This window comes from Xylaria bambusicola (assembly GCF_022495145.1).
Source record: "Xylaria bambusicola strain CBS 139988 unplaced genomic scaffold F5B22scaffold_2, whole genome shotgun sequence".
NCBI lineage: Eukaryota > Fungi > Ascomycota > Sordariomycetes > Xylariales > Xylariaceae > Xylaria > Xylaria bambusicola.
The window spans coordinates 1,061,187-1,075,816 of NW_025953555.1; the positions used below are offsets into that span (position 1 = coordinate 1,061,187).

The following is a 14,630-nucleotide window of genomic DNA, read 5'->3' on the forward strand; positions in this document are numbered from 1 at the left end:
TGACGATCGCGCTGAGGTGCCAGGGGAAACCATAAAAACGAAAAGGTTGTAGAGAGCCGACAGGAACAAAAAGTAACATGAAGCACATACCTCGATCCCCAGCTGCAAGACAATACAAAGTATCTAGGCTAACGCGGGTAGAGAATGGTTGTCTAGGGATTCATGGCGCAAGACCGAAATGGCAACGAATCGGGGTGGTCAGAGGACTCGTCCAAACTCCAACAGAATGGAGAACTCGAACGATGATGCAACAGTCCTCAAGGCTTTAGGTAGTTGAGATAAGTTTACTCTGACTTTACTAGGCTCGATATGAACGGCGCTTCGAGGTAGGGCAACGGAAGCACGCGTACGGTTAAGCAGTGGTCTGGCCAAGTGCGAATTCGTCTGGGAATGGAAAGAATGAATGAATGAATGAGGATGAGGATGGCTATGACGACAATGATGATGGTCGACGGGTGATTAAGTGACCGAGTCAGCCCGTCGCAGGAAGGGTGATTGGGGGTGGGACAAGATATGTACGTTGTAGTATGAAGTTATCGTCATGTTACTAGAGAGGCCTTCGATGCATCAATACCTACGGAGGGAGGCAATTGATACCTGCCTTACCCATGGAGCTATCTTTGGGGGAGTCGAATATCAAGGCAGCGAGGGACAGCGGACACAGAGAGGAGGCGGGAGGAGAGGAGCAGCCAGCAAGAGAGGGGCGATCATTCAGCGGGCCCGGAACCCCAGACATACCTACCTACAATATACCTACAGCATGCACATAACAACCTGCTGGGTAGGTAGGTACCTACCTATAAGGTACTTACCCACGCCACATTTAGTTAAGTGTTTGTAGGTATCTTATCTTACAGCACCTAGCAGACCTAGGAAGTACATACCTAGGTACCTAGGTGTTTAAGCATTTAGTACTAATCCTACTACTATGTACCTACATACCTACCTAGGTAGTTATATACTAGGTATCTACCTACCTAATATGTGTCCTTACGTGATCGTGTTTTACCTAGGTACATATATATGTAGTATACCTACTCTATCTAATAGGAATGATAACTGCCCGCAGCACACAGCACACAAAAGTCAGCGCAGCTCCAAGCACGAAGCAGAAGGCGATTGCATACACCATCTGGATGTGAGGTGGATATTAGGCATTTGGTAGGTACCTAGTGCCTGGGATTGGGACTAGGTACTATGTATATCACTACCTAGGTAGGTAGGTATTAGCTCTGGCTTGGGCATCTACGCTAGACTACCTACCTAGGTACACCAAAGATGCATCACCAACCGCCGGCCTGTACCTATATACTATGCTTTTGTCCTGAACAATTCGAGAATATGTCTTATCTCTCGAGCTTTGTACAGAGTATCTATCTTGTATTTTCCAAGTTCACATACCTATATAGCGTCGTACATCACGCTGAAAATGCGATATAGTAAACAAGACCGCCCACCACCTTGACTCTTCCTTTCAAGACACGGTAGTTAGGAATTTAGGGATGCGCGGATTGCCAAAAAGCTTGGACTTGGAGACCGTCCTATCTTTTCTTTCTATCAAACAGTGTTCCCTATCTATCATAGGGCTTTTTCTTTTCCTCGACCTCGACCTCGTTGTCCGTACGAAGTAACAACTGCATGTACGTACGTACTTAGTAGTATGCATACCAGGATGCCTGTCCAATGATGGCCCAGATCAGGAGACTAACTTCGTTGCAGAGATTTTAGTACCGCGCAGCTTTGAAACAATGTGCCCCAAGCCCTGATCTGCCCTGAACAACGTTACGAATCCTTGTGGCAGCTCTTACCTCGTACCTCGCTTGGATGGCAGCAAAATGAGATTCGTCTCAAGTTCTCTCGACCTACGAATCTGCTACGAAGTACATAGGTAGGTCGCTTTACTATGTATTGGTCGCGGTTTGCGACTAAAGTAAGTTGATACCAGGTTAGCCACCTCTATTCCCTTTCCGTCAGGACACCACTGCTCCCATCACTTACTAGGTGCCTAAGGCACATGCAGGTAGAAAAAGACGCTACCTAGGTACCTTATGCGCAGATAGGTAGTTACTATGTAGGTACTAATGACTTGTTCGCTGAAAATTATGTCTGGGTATCACCCCTCACTATGAATGTAGATACATTAGGTACACAATACAAAAAGATATCACAGCATATGATTCCTCCAACATGATTAAAAGCCATTCCAACTTTCTTGGAACCTCGCAACGAGGCTTCAAGACTTGAGGGCTTTGTTAGCACGAGGTGAGGGAAAGGCGCGCATATTCCAACTCATCAGGCATGTGACGAAACGACGTTATCATGCCCAATGATACCACATGTTAACCACCTAACCTACCTAGGTAGTTCGTGACTGACTGACGTTGGGGTGATGGTTTCGTTTGAACAATACTAACTGCAGCAATAAAGGAGGAAGCCATTGCTTTTTTGAGTTTGTCACATATAGTGATAAATTCTTATATGTATTCAGATTCGGACACCTTTGACTCGGTCGTCAAATCGCCAGTTGATGCTACCGAACCCCGTTGCTGCTGCTCTCCCAGTTTCCGCTACTTACGGAATGGTTTTATGTCCAGGCATAAACTCGTGCAACGAGACGCTCAATTGGCCCGCAATTCCGATGCACTTAATACAGGGGTCTAAGTTTCTTCAGTCTCTTCTCCATATCTTTCTTCTTTCGTAGAGGATCTGGTCCTTGGGTATCCCAAAAAGAAATATGTCCTCGTCGCCCTCGTTTCGCAGAAAAGGGTGACGAGCAGTAGCCGTAAATTCATTATCAAAGTCCATGGCAAAAATTGCAGTTGCATCAACAATCGCCCTAGAGGTATCAAAGTAGTGCTTAGAAAGATGCCAACAAACTTTTGAAGTGAATCAATGCGACGACAACAACAGAGCATAGAGCTTAACATCGTGTCCATATCAAAGCAAACATCACACGGCCACGAAAAAAAAGAATTGAGACTGGAAATGAATGAGAAGTCACCAAAAGGGGAAAGGATGGGTTACATAAATCCTGGAGAGAGAAGAAGGAGAAAAATCCCGTTGTCCCATCATGTAACCCAATAGTGTGTAGCCGCTCTTGATGCTAACACTGGGGCTAACCTACATCTGTAATCGAAATTTTGCTGACAACTTCCGCGACAACCCTTCCTAAGCCCCTCGTCAAGAAGCAAAACAATTGCACCCTATTTGGCAGTCACGAAGCCACAATCGCTCTCAGCCTGTCGGGGGTGCTAGCCCTGAAAGCCGGGGTAGGCACTGTTGAAGTTTTGGTTCGGGGGAGGCTGACTCCACTGTTGATTTGGGGGCTGCTGTCCACGGGAGTAGCCTCCTGCGCTCGGCGGCCCAGCATAACCCATAGGCTGAGCTCCGTACCCGGCGGGCGACTGAGCGGGAGGGCCACCATACCCTTGCTGCTGTCCTCCGTATTGACCTATAGTTATTTAGTAGGTTATCTTTGGCACTGCAGTTCGGTGTAAGAGCTTACCTCCGTACTGGGGGAAAAAGGTTGACGGTGTGCCCGGGTACGCGGAAGGCTGAGCACTCTGAGGACTAAACGCCTGTTGCTGCGACGGGTCGAAGTTCCCTTGAGGGTTACTGGGGGTTTTGTCCTTTCCCCACTGCGGTACGTTAGCACTAGCAGGCGTTGTATCGCAAAGCAAACGAACTTACGCTGCACTTCAGAGGCCTGCCATTGACGTTGTAGCCGTTCAACTGGCATATTGCCATGGCGGCATTCTCGTGCGTATCCATTTTGATGAACGCAAAGCCACGATCCGCTTGAAATCGAGACTCCGTCACATAACCGAAATTTTGAAATAGCGGAACAAGATCGTTTTGGGTTGTATAAGGGGTTAGGTTCCCCACATAACAGGTTGTTTGCCAAGCAGGGGTCTGGCTAACAATCATGTCGAAGCTCTGAATACCATGGGTTGGGAAATGGTGGTGACCATAAGGTGTAGTGGGTGTCATGCCCATTGCCTGTAAGGCTTGCTGTTGGGCGATAGAGGGTTGGCCTTTCTGGTTAGCCCAGTTGCATCGGATAGCGCGAGAACCCAGCCACTCTCCGTCCATAGAACTCAAGGCCTTTTCGGCGTCACCGCGCTCACGGAAAGCTACGAAACCATATCCTCGCGACCGTCCCGTCTTCATATCCCACATGACACGAGCTTCAGAAATGGTACCGAAAGCAGAGAACGCCTGGAGAAGGACCTCGTCGTTGACTTCATTGGACAAGTCGCCGACAAAAATGTGGAAGTGGGATGAGGTATCCTCCTTGTTCGTAGTATTGGACTGATAGGCCCAGTTGACTCTAATCTCCTTTAGGGCCGTCAGTATCCATCCAGTAAAGCGTTCAGGGGGGAAACTTACAGCCTGGTGTACTCGACGGCCATTCAAAGTCTGCATGGCACGCTCAGCCGCACCGGGATCGTCATATTCTACAAATCCGTAGTTGTACCCCTTCGCCTATCCAAAGTCAGTCGGCGTCAAATCAAATACTGAGATTGAAATCAGGTGATAGCACGCCTTAAGACTTCGATAGACATGATGCCAAGTGCGACTCACGTTTTTGTCTGGGATAATTTTGACATTCTGAACATGCCCAGTTGTTTCGAAAATTTGCCGTAGAACGTCTTCTGTAACGCGGGGATCAAGTCCGCCAACATAAAGTGCACGCTTATTAGGCTCAGGCGCGACTCGACGTGGGAAAGGTCCTCCACTAGTAGGAGATAGCACAGAATTTTTATCAACAGCTGACATGGGTGATGTGATTGCCGTAGGGATAGGATTCGTGTTAGGTGGAATATGCAGCGGTGGAGGGGGTAGATGCGCCGGGTTTCCTTGGCCATTCTGGTTGCTATCAAACCCAGGAGCGCCAGCATTGGGCTGGGGCGGTGGTGGGGGTGGGAGCTGGGAACCAGCAGGAGGGGCGCCAGAGTCTGCCATTATGATAGATTGGATATTGATTCTTATCTCAAGCGCCTTAAATGCAGATTGGCCAGAATAACAGAATTGACAGCTGAAGTCAATAAATAGACGAGCGAAACGCCGTTATGTTGGCTTGTTTGACAAGAAACCCTGTAGTCTGAATTGAATTGAAGATCGTAACTTCGTTGTTTCGTAAAGGGAAAACCCAGCGTGGGATATCGTAATAACTTGATCGGTCTGCCTGGCGTCAAAGATGGGAACAAGGGACTAGAGAGGAGTCGCAGAAGTGCGGTGGTGAAGCTCACGATACCTCGCTTTCGCTGCAGAGCTATCCGAAGAGGGCTGTGACGGAAAGGGGGCACGAGCGTGAGTCAGAAGGCTTCGAGCAAATTGAAAAGACTGGGTGCAGCGCCGACACAACTGTAGAAGCTACCCGGCGACGTAGGATAGGAGGTCTATGCAGACGGTGGCAATGAACCGCGGCGCAGACCGCAAGCTGCAGCGCAAGCCGTGAGGCACAAATATACCGTGGGCGGGGGAGTAGCTGCAACCGATGAAGGGCAAGGTCAACTTGGAAGTCGACCAGCGCCAAGGATCAGCTGTACGAATCAGCGGCAGATGCTAGACAGATATGCGAACGCAAGGACAGTGACGATGGCCGTGGCGATGGGTATGAGGATGCCGGTGGTGGTAATAAAGGAAATTTCGAGCCAGAGATGGGAAAAAATACTACAAGACCAGCAGCGACGTGGATGACGACAACGAGACACACAAGACCAGAACGAGACAAGAGGAGATAAAAAGGAAACTGCCTTGAAAGGAGGAGTCCCCCAGATTCTCAACACACAACACCGACGACGATACGTGGAAAGGCGATTTCGCACAATGATGTACAGTAGGAGATGGGGAGGGGAGGGGAGGAAAGCGAAGCAAACAGAAATTGGCAACGGGTCCAATGTATTGAAGTACCAAGCAGGTGGAGAGTCGCAGTCTGGGGGTCCTCTGGTCTTCTATCGGAGTACCTAGGTACTTACCTCGCCTACTTACCTACCTAGGTAGGTACCTAGATACATATGTACTTAGATACCATACATACTCTATAGGTAGGTACCTGGGTAGCAGCCCGTAGGTAGTGTGGCTGGTGGAGCACGGCAGCTCGGCTACCTAGGTAGTCTGAATCGTGGAGGTTGCTCCCAAGAGTTTTGTTTAACTTACAAGCAACAAGTTCATATATGTGATTAAACCATCATCTAGATGTTCCCCTGCTTTCAACCAAACTGTTTCTACATAGCAGGTACTTGTAGGTAGGTGCACAAAGAGCATCAATAGGTAGATAGATAGACGCTGCTTGCGGTACAAAGGAATCACAAAAGTCTACCTAAGTATTGGTGATTTCCGTGTTTGAAGAAACAGTTTACAGAAGACAGAACATCAAGCCTAGCTATATATATGTACTTACCTACCGAGCAACTACGAGCACTCAGTAGGTGTCCTTCCTTTATGTAGGTACCTACATGCATATGTACCTAGGTACCTAGGTATTAGGAAGATCCAAGATGTCTGCTGTACCCATCTAAGTACCTACTTGTTCAGATAGGTATGTATGTTTTCTACCGGCGCTAGGGATTATCAGATAAGATGGTATCTAAAAATGACATATTACGTTTAATATCTAATACTTATTGAAAAAGATCTAAAGTAAATATTAGGTATATGCCTTGTATGTAGTAGGAGTCTACCGTCTGCATGCAGCCAGAGAAACCAATCTAGTAGCCACAGCCTCAGCCACAGCAGGGGTGCCTTCAAGTAGGTACTCAGGTACGGTACTTATTGGCTCCCCAGATTTGCCCATAAAAGGCTCTTAGCCCTTTGGGGTAGGGGGCCTACAGCTACCTACTTAGACTACTACCTAAGGTACGTTAAAGTATCAGGAACCACTCTCAACTAACTACCAGCACTAGGTACCTCTATATCATATCACCAGCCTCAAAAGAGTCCTCCCAGCCAGCACCTCAGTCCAAGTTGTCGCATTTCGGCCGGAATTTTCATTCATCCAGCTTTATTCTTTTGCTATCCATTGAACCGTCAACTGCCAGCTAGCCAAATTCTCCTCATTCTTGCGGTATTGGGTGATGCTTCAATATATCTATCACAATGGCGAGCTCGACAGACCAAGCTCTGGAGGTCATCAATCAATCATACAAAGACATTGTAGGCAACTGATCCTTAGTTAAGCCTGACTACCAATACTAACACATGATTTTATAGCTCATTCAAGCGGGGAAACACTTTAGAGTAATGGCCAAAGATGGGCCAGGGGCTCTGAATGGTACTCACAACGGCATCCAGGCCAGGGCAAGCGAGGCCTTAGCCCAATATCACCTTGCTTTGAATGAAATAGAGAGTGAAATTGTGCGTAAATCTTGAAGGAATAGTTGCTGTGCGACATCTTTGCTAACATCCGATAGATAAGGGCAAGATCAGTTCTACTCCGGGATCTTGAGAACTTAAATGCAGCTCGGGCTCCGGCTCTCGTAGCCACTCCGGTTCCTGCTCCAGTTCCCATTCCTACACCACAGGCTACGGCACCACCAGCCCCAATGATGGAGCTCCCGTATGCTGCCGCGCATTCGCGTAATTTGAATACTGCTGTTGCTTCCGCTGCCGTTGCTACGTACACTCCAAGCAAGGAAACCAGAACGGTTGCACCTTTCCCGGACATGGGTACTGGTATGTCTTCCGATGTGGTCGATTTGACTGCCGGCGAGAAGAAACCTTCTCCGCGGTTTCAAGCTGGGTCTATCAAGGCAACGGCCCGCACAGCTCCGTCCACAAACGTAAAGCCCTCGCCCAAACCAGTTCACAAGCCAATACCGCCTGCTAAAGTAACGCCTGTCCCACCACCACAAATCCCACGGCTGCAATCCACGCAGTCCTCAAATTCCTCCGCTCAATCCAAGTCTCAACCAACCCCTAACCCTCCTAAGACAGCTCCGCCTATTCAACCCGCTCAGCCCCCGCAGCAGGCCCCAGCTGTGAAGACAGTTCAGGACAATGCCATGGGTAATACACCGAGTCTTCCTGTCACAAAAGCCACTGATGAGGCTGGTGCTGGCACGGGGGGTGGCGAACTTAACTTCACACATATGGAATTTTCACTCGCTCCTCCTCCCAACGAGCCTCAGGGCGCACCTCCTGCTCCGATGCCCGAGTTCGATCTTGCAAGTTTTGCACCACAGGGTGGAAATAATAACAATGCGGTCGCGAACAATACTGCCGGAAGTCATACCATGCAGGCATCAAGCACAAGCACAAACACAAACATGGACGATTTGTTTAATCTTGGAGATACCAATGGGGGCGGCGACAACATGTTCGACTTAGGAGGCGGTGAAGCCAATGACAGCACATTTGACGACTTGATGTTTTTTGGAAACAACGATACAGATATGGCTCAGTTCGATGACGCGTATTTTGGCATTTAACTCAGTTCGGACCAGCGACATCATCAGCAACGCCAAACTTAATAAATTCTGTATGTATCCGAGGACTTCCAATCGATTTCAAAATCTCTCTCGCGTCGCTTTAGTCATTATCATACATATTGTAGAATACTTGTCTTTCTTCTGGATCCTTCAGTTTCTAGCACTTGTCTAGACTGACTTTGGACCTCAGCCACCAAGGCTTCTCCCCAATTTCGACAGATATCTAGAGGGCGCGGCGTTTAGAAACGGCAATTCAGGTACGGGCATGGGATTATGCTTTAACCAACTTAATAATTTTCACATGACATCTTTAGATAGTGTTCTTCCTGAGAATATGTGAGGAATTTTATCATGTCTATGAGAATAGAAATAAGAAAGCTATATAGCTCTCAAATTACCTAGCATCATTGCATTGACGCTAAGCATCGAAATCATGTATCGCTATAAACGCCCAATTACTTCAACGCTTTGTTTGGGCTTGGAACTTGATGTTATTCAGATTACAATGATCAACTAGGGCTGCATGAGTCCTTGACCAAACAACTCCTTCCTGACTGTTGGTGGCTTGACTCGACTCTCTATACAACTAATCTGCTAGCCCAGACCGCCTGGGTCTCAAGGGTCTGGTTCAAGAAGCGAAGTCTGTATAACCTCACTTTCCAATATTGCACAATATTGCCTACATGTCTTTAAATGATCATGAACAGCCTGCGATGTCATTTCGTACGGCCGAAGTGCAAGGCGAACTACATATTCAGCTAGTACAGCTTGGGCGTGTATAACGGTCAGGGCAGGAAGTCTCATTGTATATATAAAGTCAAGCTACCAAGACCGAGAAGAATTAATTATGCTGGGACTTTACCAGTCCTAGTAGAGATTTATAACAATGTGAATAACTTCAATTCTAAGCCTAGTCATCTGCCTTTATTATAACCCTGACTAAAACAAGTATTTCGTAATACAATACAATATACTTACAGTTGTTATGGAGCAATGGGCTGACTATTTAAGCGACAAGGGAAAATACACCAGAGTTGAGTTTTCTTTGAGTGACTCATAGGGCTAAATATTGAAGAAAAGGACGAAACTTAAATAAATTAGTCGCCCCTTCACGCACTGAAGATCTCACATGCACTATTATACTCCCCTTCTCCTGGTTGAATTTGTGGGGTTGCAGCACAAACACACTTGATTATGGCATTTAGATATAAACGAATTACATTAGTCCTATTTGACGGACTTCAGGCGACGCCACGCGAAGACTGCGAAGTCTGATCTTGTCACCCTAAAAATAATATAAGGATGTTAGATAAGAACACTATATAACAACATTGGAGCAAACAAAACGAAGGAGAAGAAGAAACTGGGGGAATGCGACGCTAGGGATTAAATGCTAGAAGAAGGACTGGGAATCAACAAGAATGAGGACAGGTGAAAAACATAAAACTGCGGATCAGATACTGGAACTAAGAAGGATTGGGCAAAAAGATAAGTGAGCAAAGCAGAAGGCGAAAGAAAGAGTAAGGCTTGGGAAGAGGCGAGTTAGAGGGACCTAGAAAATTCAATGGTTGAAAAGTAGGGAAAAAGCAGAACAGAAGAGATGACAGGGGAACGTAAGGTAGAGCGCTGAAAAGTGATTAGCAGCATAACACTACTTAGTACTAGTGAAGGTAGATATTGAGAAGGGGGTTTGCACAATGTGGTGCTACTAATGCTAAGCAAGATGATGGAGATAAAAATGGCGAGTAAGGCTATTTTAAATATGACGATGCTGAATGAAACTGCTCCAAAAGTGAAAATACCAAACGAAACAACGCCGGAGAAAAAATAATTGAATAAAATGAAGTTGGAAATGAATATGCTAAACAAGACGGCACTGAACATAGATACACGGAGCAATGTATGCTAGAGATGTCAAGGTTGGGAAGATGAAAATCATGGGAATGGAGTCAAATGCGACAAAGGTAGAAAGAAAGAAAAAAGAAGAAGAAAAAAAGGATGTAGAAAACATAGAGGAAGAGAAGCGAAAACAGAGAATTCAGACGGAGGGAGGGGATTTATTCATGTGCAGAGCTCAGAAGTAAAAGAATTCCCATACCCAGATAATCAACCTCATTTTGGCTATCAGTGATCCGCTCCTGGACTATTTTGATCACGTTGATCCTTTATAGCAGAAGAAATAATTAAATATTAGAAATGCTGGGGAAGTATGTGGGCGGGGGAGGAGATGTATGTCTGTTAATCTGGAGGCAGGAGCAAGGTCTTGTTTGTATTGGGTGTTTGGGTCAAAGACTACATCGATCTATATATGCCACAAGGCCTCTTATGTGTATGAGCCATCGCCAAATTATGAGAGGTCCTGTCAGTCAGCATCTAGCCCTACATATTTAGGTCGATTAGGGGCTCTCCTCCCTAATGAGATGAGCCAGCATACCTGAGAAGCTCTCGCGTGTATGTTCTATTCGAGTGATCGGGATCTAAAACATGTATGTAATATTTGGCCCTTCGGCCTAAAACTCCTCTCCATACCTCTATTCACGCCCAAGAAAGCGGTCACCAAGGTCTAATGCTGAAACTGTTGAAACTCAACAGAGATTCTAGATGTCAATAATAATGTCCGGGTGCACATGATTAAGGACTTGCGGGTTCGTTTACGTAGTGTTTATGATTCTCTTCATTATAAAATATGCACATGCTTAGAAGACAAATTTAGCTATGATGAAAAGATATTGAATTAAGATAGCAAGGGTATCTATACCTTCTTCCTGTCCAGCCTGGCTGATATCCTAACATAATACCGTTGGCTCATAAACCCCCATGTGTTCATCTCATCATATATACAGATCATACCATGGATTGGATTATAAGCAGTCTCACGTTGCCGTTACCGGTGTGTAGCATTCCTAAGAAATGGAACCAAAAAGGAGAGTCCAAAAACTTGAAAACCTGTCTCCCTGAAACTCAAGGGCCTTGCGTGACCTGGAACATGGGCTCGAGAAGCGACGGCAGATCTTGGTTCTTCAAGCCAACCCAATCCGGATCCATGAGGCCGTAACCTTCTTCACGGCCGACCACGCCCTCGCGCACGTAGTAGGAACCCATGAGCGCCCACATAGCCCACTCGGAGTCGTTGCTAAGGACATACTCCCTAAGGCACTGGAAGTATTTGTTGTCGGCGTCAGAGAGACCCATGTTGGGGCCGCCGGTCGTGCCGAAGCCAAACTCGGAAAGGATGAGAGGCGACGTGTAGCTCCGGCCTTGCTCTAGCACAAAACCGTTGAACAGACCATACGTCTGCTTCAACAGGTCGCAATTCCCCTTGGCGAGCGCGTACGTCACCGTGAACTCATAGGCATGCCACTCCCAGACGTGCTTGCCCGCCCACGCACTCCAGTCGATGTTGCCCTGGGTGCGGATGTGCGTTAGGTCTGTCGATGACTGCGTGCCGCCCATCAAGATGAGCACCGACGGATTGGCCGCGTGGACTCGCTTCGCAGCCTGGCCGAGGAAGTTGTACCAGTCCTGCCGTCCGTTGAACGTGCCCTGTAAGAGGAACTCGCGGATCTCATTGCGCAGTCCCATTCCAATCACGCCAGGCTGGGAATTCGCCCAGGTCGCCATCGATTCGACGCCCTTGAGCCAGTTTTCAGTGTTAAAGAAGCGGCTATTTGCGGAGTTGTAGCCGGCCCCCTTATCCCACCACCCATTTCCATCAGTGAGGTCGCCTAGAGATACCCGTTAGTCTCATCAAGGCTCACCGTCCATAGAGTAAACCCGGCATGCAGATTTAATCCTCCACACATCCATAGGGGTAAGAACACTTACAACACCAGCCTGCCTTGCTGATATGATTGTCTAGGATAGTCATGACACCCCGACTCCATAACGCAGCAATGACGGCCTCATAGGCATCTCGGTTCGTACCATTAGCAGCGAATGAGTTCTTCTCGACGACCTGCGTGTACATGCTGTTCATGGCATTGACATCCACGCTGGCAGCCGTCGCCGCGTTAGTGAAAGCCTGGGATAGTGGAGTATCAGGATTCAAGGCATGGTCGATCGAATATGTGAGGCGCACACAGTTGAACCCTTGTGAGGCAACGAAGTCGGCTATATGTTGCACTGGCTGCTTGTTCAGACCCTCAGGGGTGTTGGTCTCGAGATGGCCAGCCCAGTTGACACATCGAAGCTTTACTCGGTTTCCATCAGCGTCGAGGATCCATCGCGAGGATGTCTTAAGCGGTAGGTTCACTCCCAGTGCCGGCAGAGCAGCGCTCAAAATCGCCGCAGCAAGGGCGAGCTTCATCGCGAGTGGAATTTGATAAAGTAGGTATCAGAATAAGGCTCTTATTCTTATACTTTTGAGCTGACCAAAAGAGTGATCTAGACTCGCAGTGACTCCTGAGGCGGAATGTTAAGGGACTGCGTAGAGAAGACAGCTAAGGCACCATGGATATTTAAGTAGCACTTTGGGACACCCCTTTGTAGTATTTATGAGATCCGGGCTAGGTTTGACTGATAGGCCAAGGGCAAATGTGTAAGTGTAGACCTCAAGAGTAGCGACCAATATACGGCGAAAATGAAACTGAGTAATAAATATGACCGAGAGAGATGGATGGGCTCTGGAAGAGCAGCAGGTGATCGAGCTCAGCTGGATGGACGACGAGGCTAGCCAAGACAGCAGCAATAAGAGCAATGATTCAAAGGGTGGTGTCATATTTTATATGAGGAGGCTCACATATAACGACCTGATGTCATGATGTAAATCTACATGCAATATCCCCGAGACAGAGGCGGCACGCGTAGGGCAGCGTACATACACATCGCCACCCCATGTCAATACAAACCTGGACGATGCTACGCTCGATACTCACCCATGGGCCCTATGGCCGGGAACCATGGCTCGAAGGAAAAGAAAAGAGGTGGTCTTTGGCCGAAGCTTGAGACCTGCCATGTGCGGATCGGGGGGTTGCCTCTTTAGAAGAAGAGAGGAAGAGGCTAAGACGCGTGCAAGGGATATATAGGCCACTTGACACTATCTATTCCTCCCATCTCTACACGGCCCAATGATAATGGAGAGAGCAGAGGACGGGGTGGCACGCTCGGCAGGTCACTCGGCTGGCCCAGCTTCTGTGCGCATGAGGCAGGTCGTTCAGTCTTTCTCCAATCCCAGCATAATGCGGGGAGTTCTATACCACCTACCTCCTGGGTACATAAGTATATGCAATGCCGACCCGCAAGATTTAGTACCTGACAGTCTGGGATGCTCTGCATAGCGTGGCATCGAACGTGGCCACTGGCTGGGCCAGGAAGGAACAAGACTGGGTAGGTCAGAGAAACCAAAAACAGGAATTCGAGCAAGTGCTAAACAGCAGGGAACAGCTGAGCTGAACAAGCCTTTGGTATTTCCATAATCTGGAAGTCTTGAGGTCGTCGGTTTTCGGACAAGATCATCAGAGATCAAGAGACGCCCGTCTTGTCTGCTTCGTCTGCTACGTCTTTCTGCCATCTTCTGTTTGCTTAGGCTGTGACCCATTTGGTCGTGGCACATTAGTGAACGAGGGCACTCGGCTAGTGTCTTGTCTTCTTTTCCTCTCCTCTCCGGTCTCCTCTTGCGAAACGGCGGGTCATTTGTGAGCTAAGCGGAGATCATCTACTATGAGAACAAGCTACTGTAGTCATGGTGAAGAGCATGAAGACAGTTTCGTCGATCGATCTTGACCACGCTGACAATCTGGTTTCTTGCTGCAACATAGCAGCCGCCGCCAGTCTGTGCATGACCGCGCTGAGACGCCTGATTGGATCGGCACTTTTACGGTTTGTGGGGTAGGAGGCGCTTCTTCCTTGTAAATGTACTTCGTAGACGCTGCCAACACCTTGATCAAGTCAATGGAAAGATTATACTCCCTGGGATGGGAGGGCGCTGATTAATTTCTTCACGGAACTTGTTATTCAACTGCTAGCTTCAATGATGAGGCGGGAGAAGGAGAAGAAAGGAGTGAGGGTATTACTATTATCGAGGAGTGTGGATTCTAGTGACCATCTGATATACATCTCCTCAAGCACACATTTCACACCATGATTAGTCTACCTCGTGAGCTATATGTAGTAAGCTAACTCTAGTTAAACTATATCGTGTTTCACTAAACTGAATACCTAGTTAAGGGACTCATGCTTTGTGACTACCTAGCAATAAGG

At 47.6% G+C, this 14,630-nt stretch overlaps 3 protein-coding genes across 3 annotated transcripts; 1 reads left to right on the forward strand and 2 right to left on the reverse strand.

The window, feature by feature from the left end:
- Window positions 1–3,093: 3,093 nt before the first annotated feature.
- On the reverse strand, window positions 3,094–5,260 carry F5B22DRAFT_158867 (uncharacterized protein). Its single transcript, XM_047969221.1, has 5 exons — window positions 4,585–5,260; window positions 4,390–4,479; window positions 3,691–4,338; window positions 3,506–3,638; window positions 3,094–3,451 (listed from the first exon to the last, which is right to left on the reverse strand). Exons 1-5 carry the CDS (start codon window positions 4,963–4,965, stop codon window positions 3,252–3,254), a joined length of 1,452 nt encoding a protein of 483 aa, XP_047835817.1. The 5' UTR covers window positions 4,966–5,260; the 3' UTR covers window positions 3,094–3,251.
- A 1,573-nt stretch (window positions 5,261–6,833) lies between these two features.
- Window positions 6,834–8,740, forward strand: F5B22DRAFT_158937 (uncharacterized protein). Its single transcript, XM_047969222.1, has 3 exons — window positions 6,834–7,158; window positions 7,216–7,359; window positions 7,416–8,740. The coding sequence occupies exons 1-3, from the start codon at window positions 7,102–7,104 to the stop codon at window positions 8,430–8,432; spliced, it is 1,218 nt and encodes a 405-aa protein (XP_047835818.1). The 5' UTR covers window positions 6,834–7,101; the 3' UTR covers window positions 8,433–8,740.
- A 2,289-nt stretch (window positions 8,741–11,029) lies between these two features.
- On the reverse strand, window positions 11,030–12,970 carry F5B22DRAFT_158975 (glycoside hydrolase family 5 protein). Its single transcript, XM_047969223.1, has 3 exons — window positions 12,258–12,970; window positions 11,191–12,157; window positions 11,030–11,127 (listed from the first exon to the last, which is right to left on the reverse strand). Exons 1-2 carry the CDS (start codon window positions 12,736–12,738, stop codon window positions 11,394–11,396), a joined length of 1,245 nt encoding a protein of 414 aa, XP_047835819.1. The 5' UTR covers window positions 12,739–12,970; the 3' UTR covers window positions 11,030–11,127; window positions 11,191–11,393.
- Between the last annotated feature and the right edge of the window lie 1,660 nt (window positions 12,971–14,630).

Coding starts and splice junctions, on each gene's coding strand:
- F5B22DRAFT_158975 (XM_047969223.1), bottom strand. CDS start 12,738: ATGAAGCTCGCCCTTGCTGCGGCGATTTTGAGCGCTGCTCTGCCGGCA. Junction 12,158..12,257: donor CAGCAAGGCAGGCTGGTGTT/GTAAGTGTTCTT, acceptor GGGTATCTCTAG/GCGACCTCACTGATGGAAAT.
- F5B22DRAFT_158867 (XM_047969221.1), bottom strand. CDS start 4,965: ATGGCAGACTCTGGCGCCCCTCCTGCTGGTTCCCAGCTCCCACCCCCA. Junction 3,639..3,690: donor GCAGGCCTCTGAAGTGCAGC/GTAAGTTCGTTT, acceptor AACGTACCGCAG/TGGGGAAAGGACAAAACCCC. Junction 3,452..3,505: donor CTTTTTCCCCCAGTACGGAG/GTAAGCTCTTAC, acceptor AAATAACTATAG/GTCAATACGGAGGACAGCAG.
- F5B22DRAFT_158937 (XM_047969222.1), top strand. CDS start 7,102: ATGGCGAGCTCGACAGACCAAGCTCTGGAGGTCATCAATCAATCATAC. Junction 7,159..7,215: donor ATCAATCATACAAAGACATT/GTAGGCAACTGA, acceptor ATGATTTTATAG/CTCATTCAAGCGGGGAAACA. Junction 7,360..7,415: donor ATGAAATAGAGAGTGAAATT/GTGCGTAAATCT, acceptor AACATCCGATAG/ATAAGGGCAAGATCAGTTCT.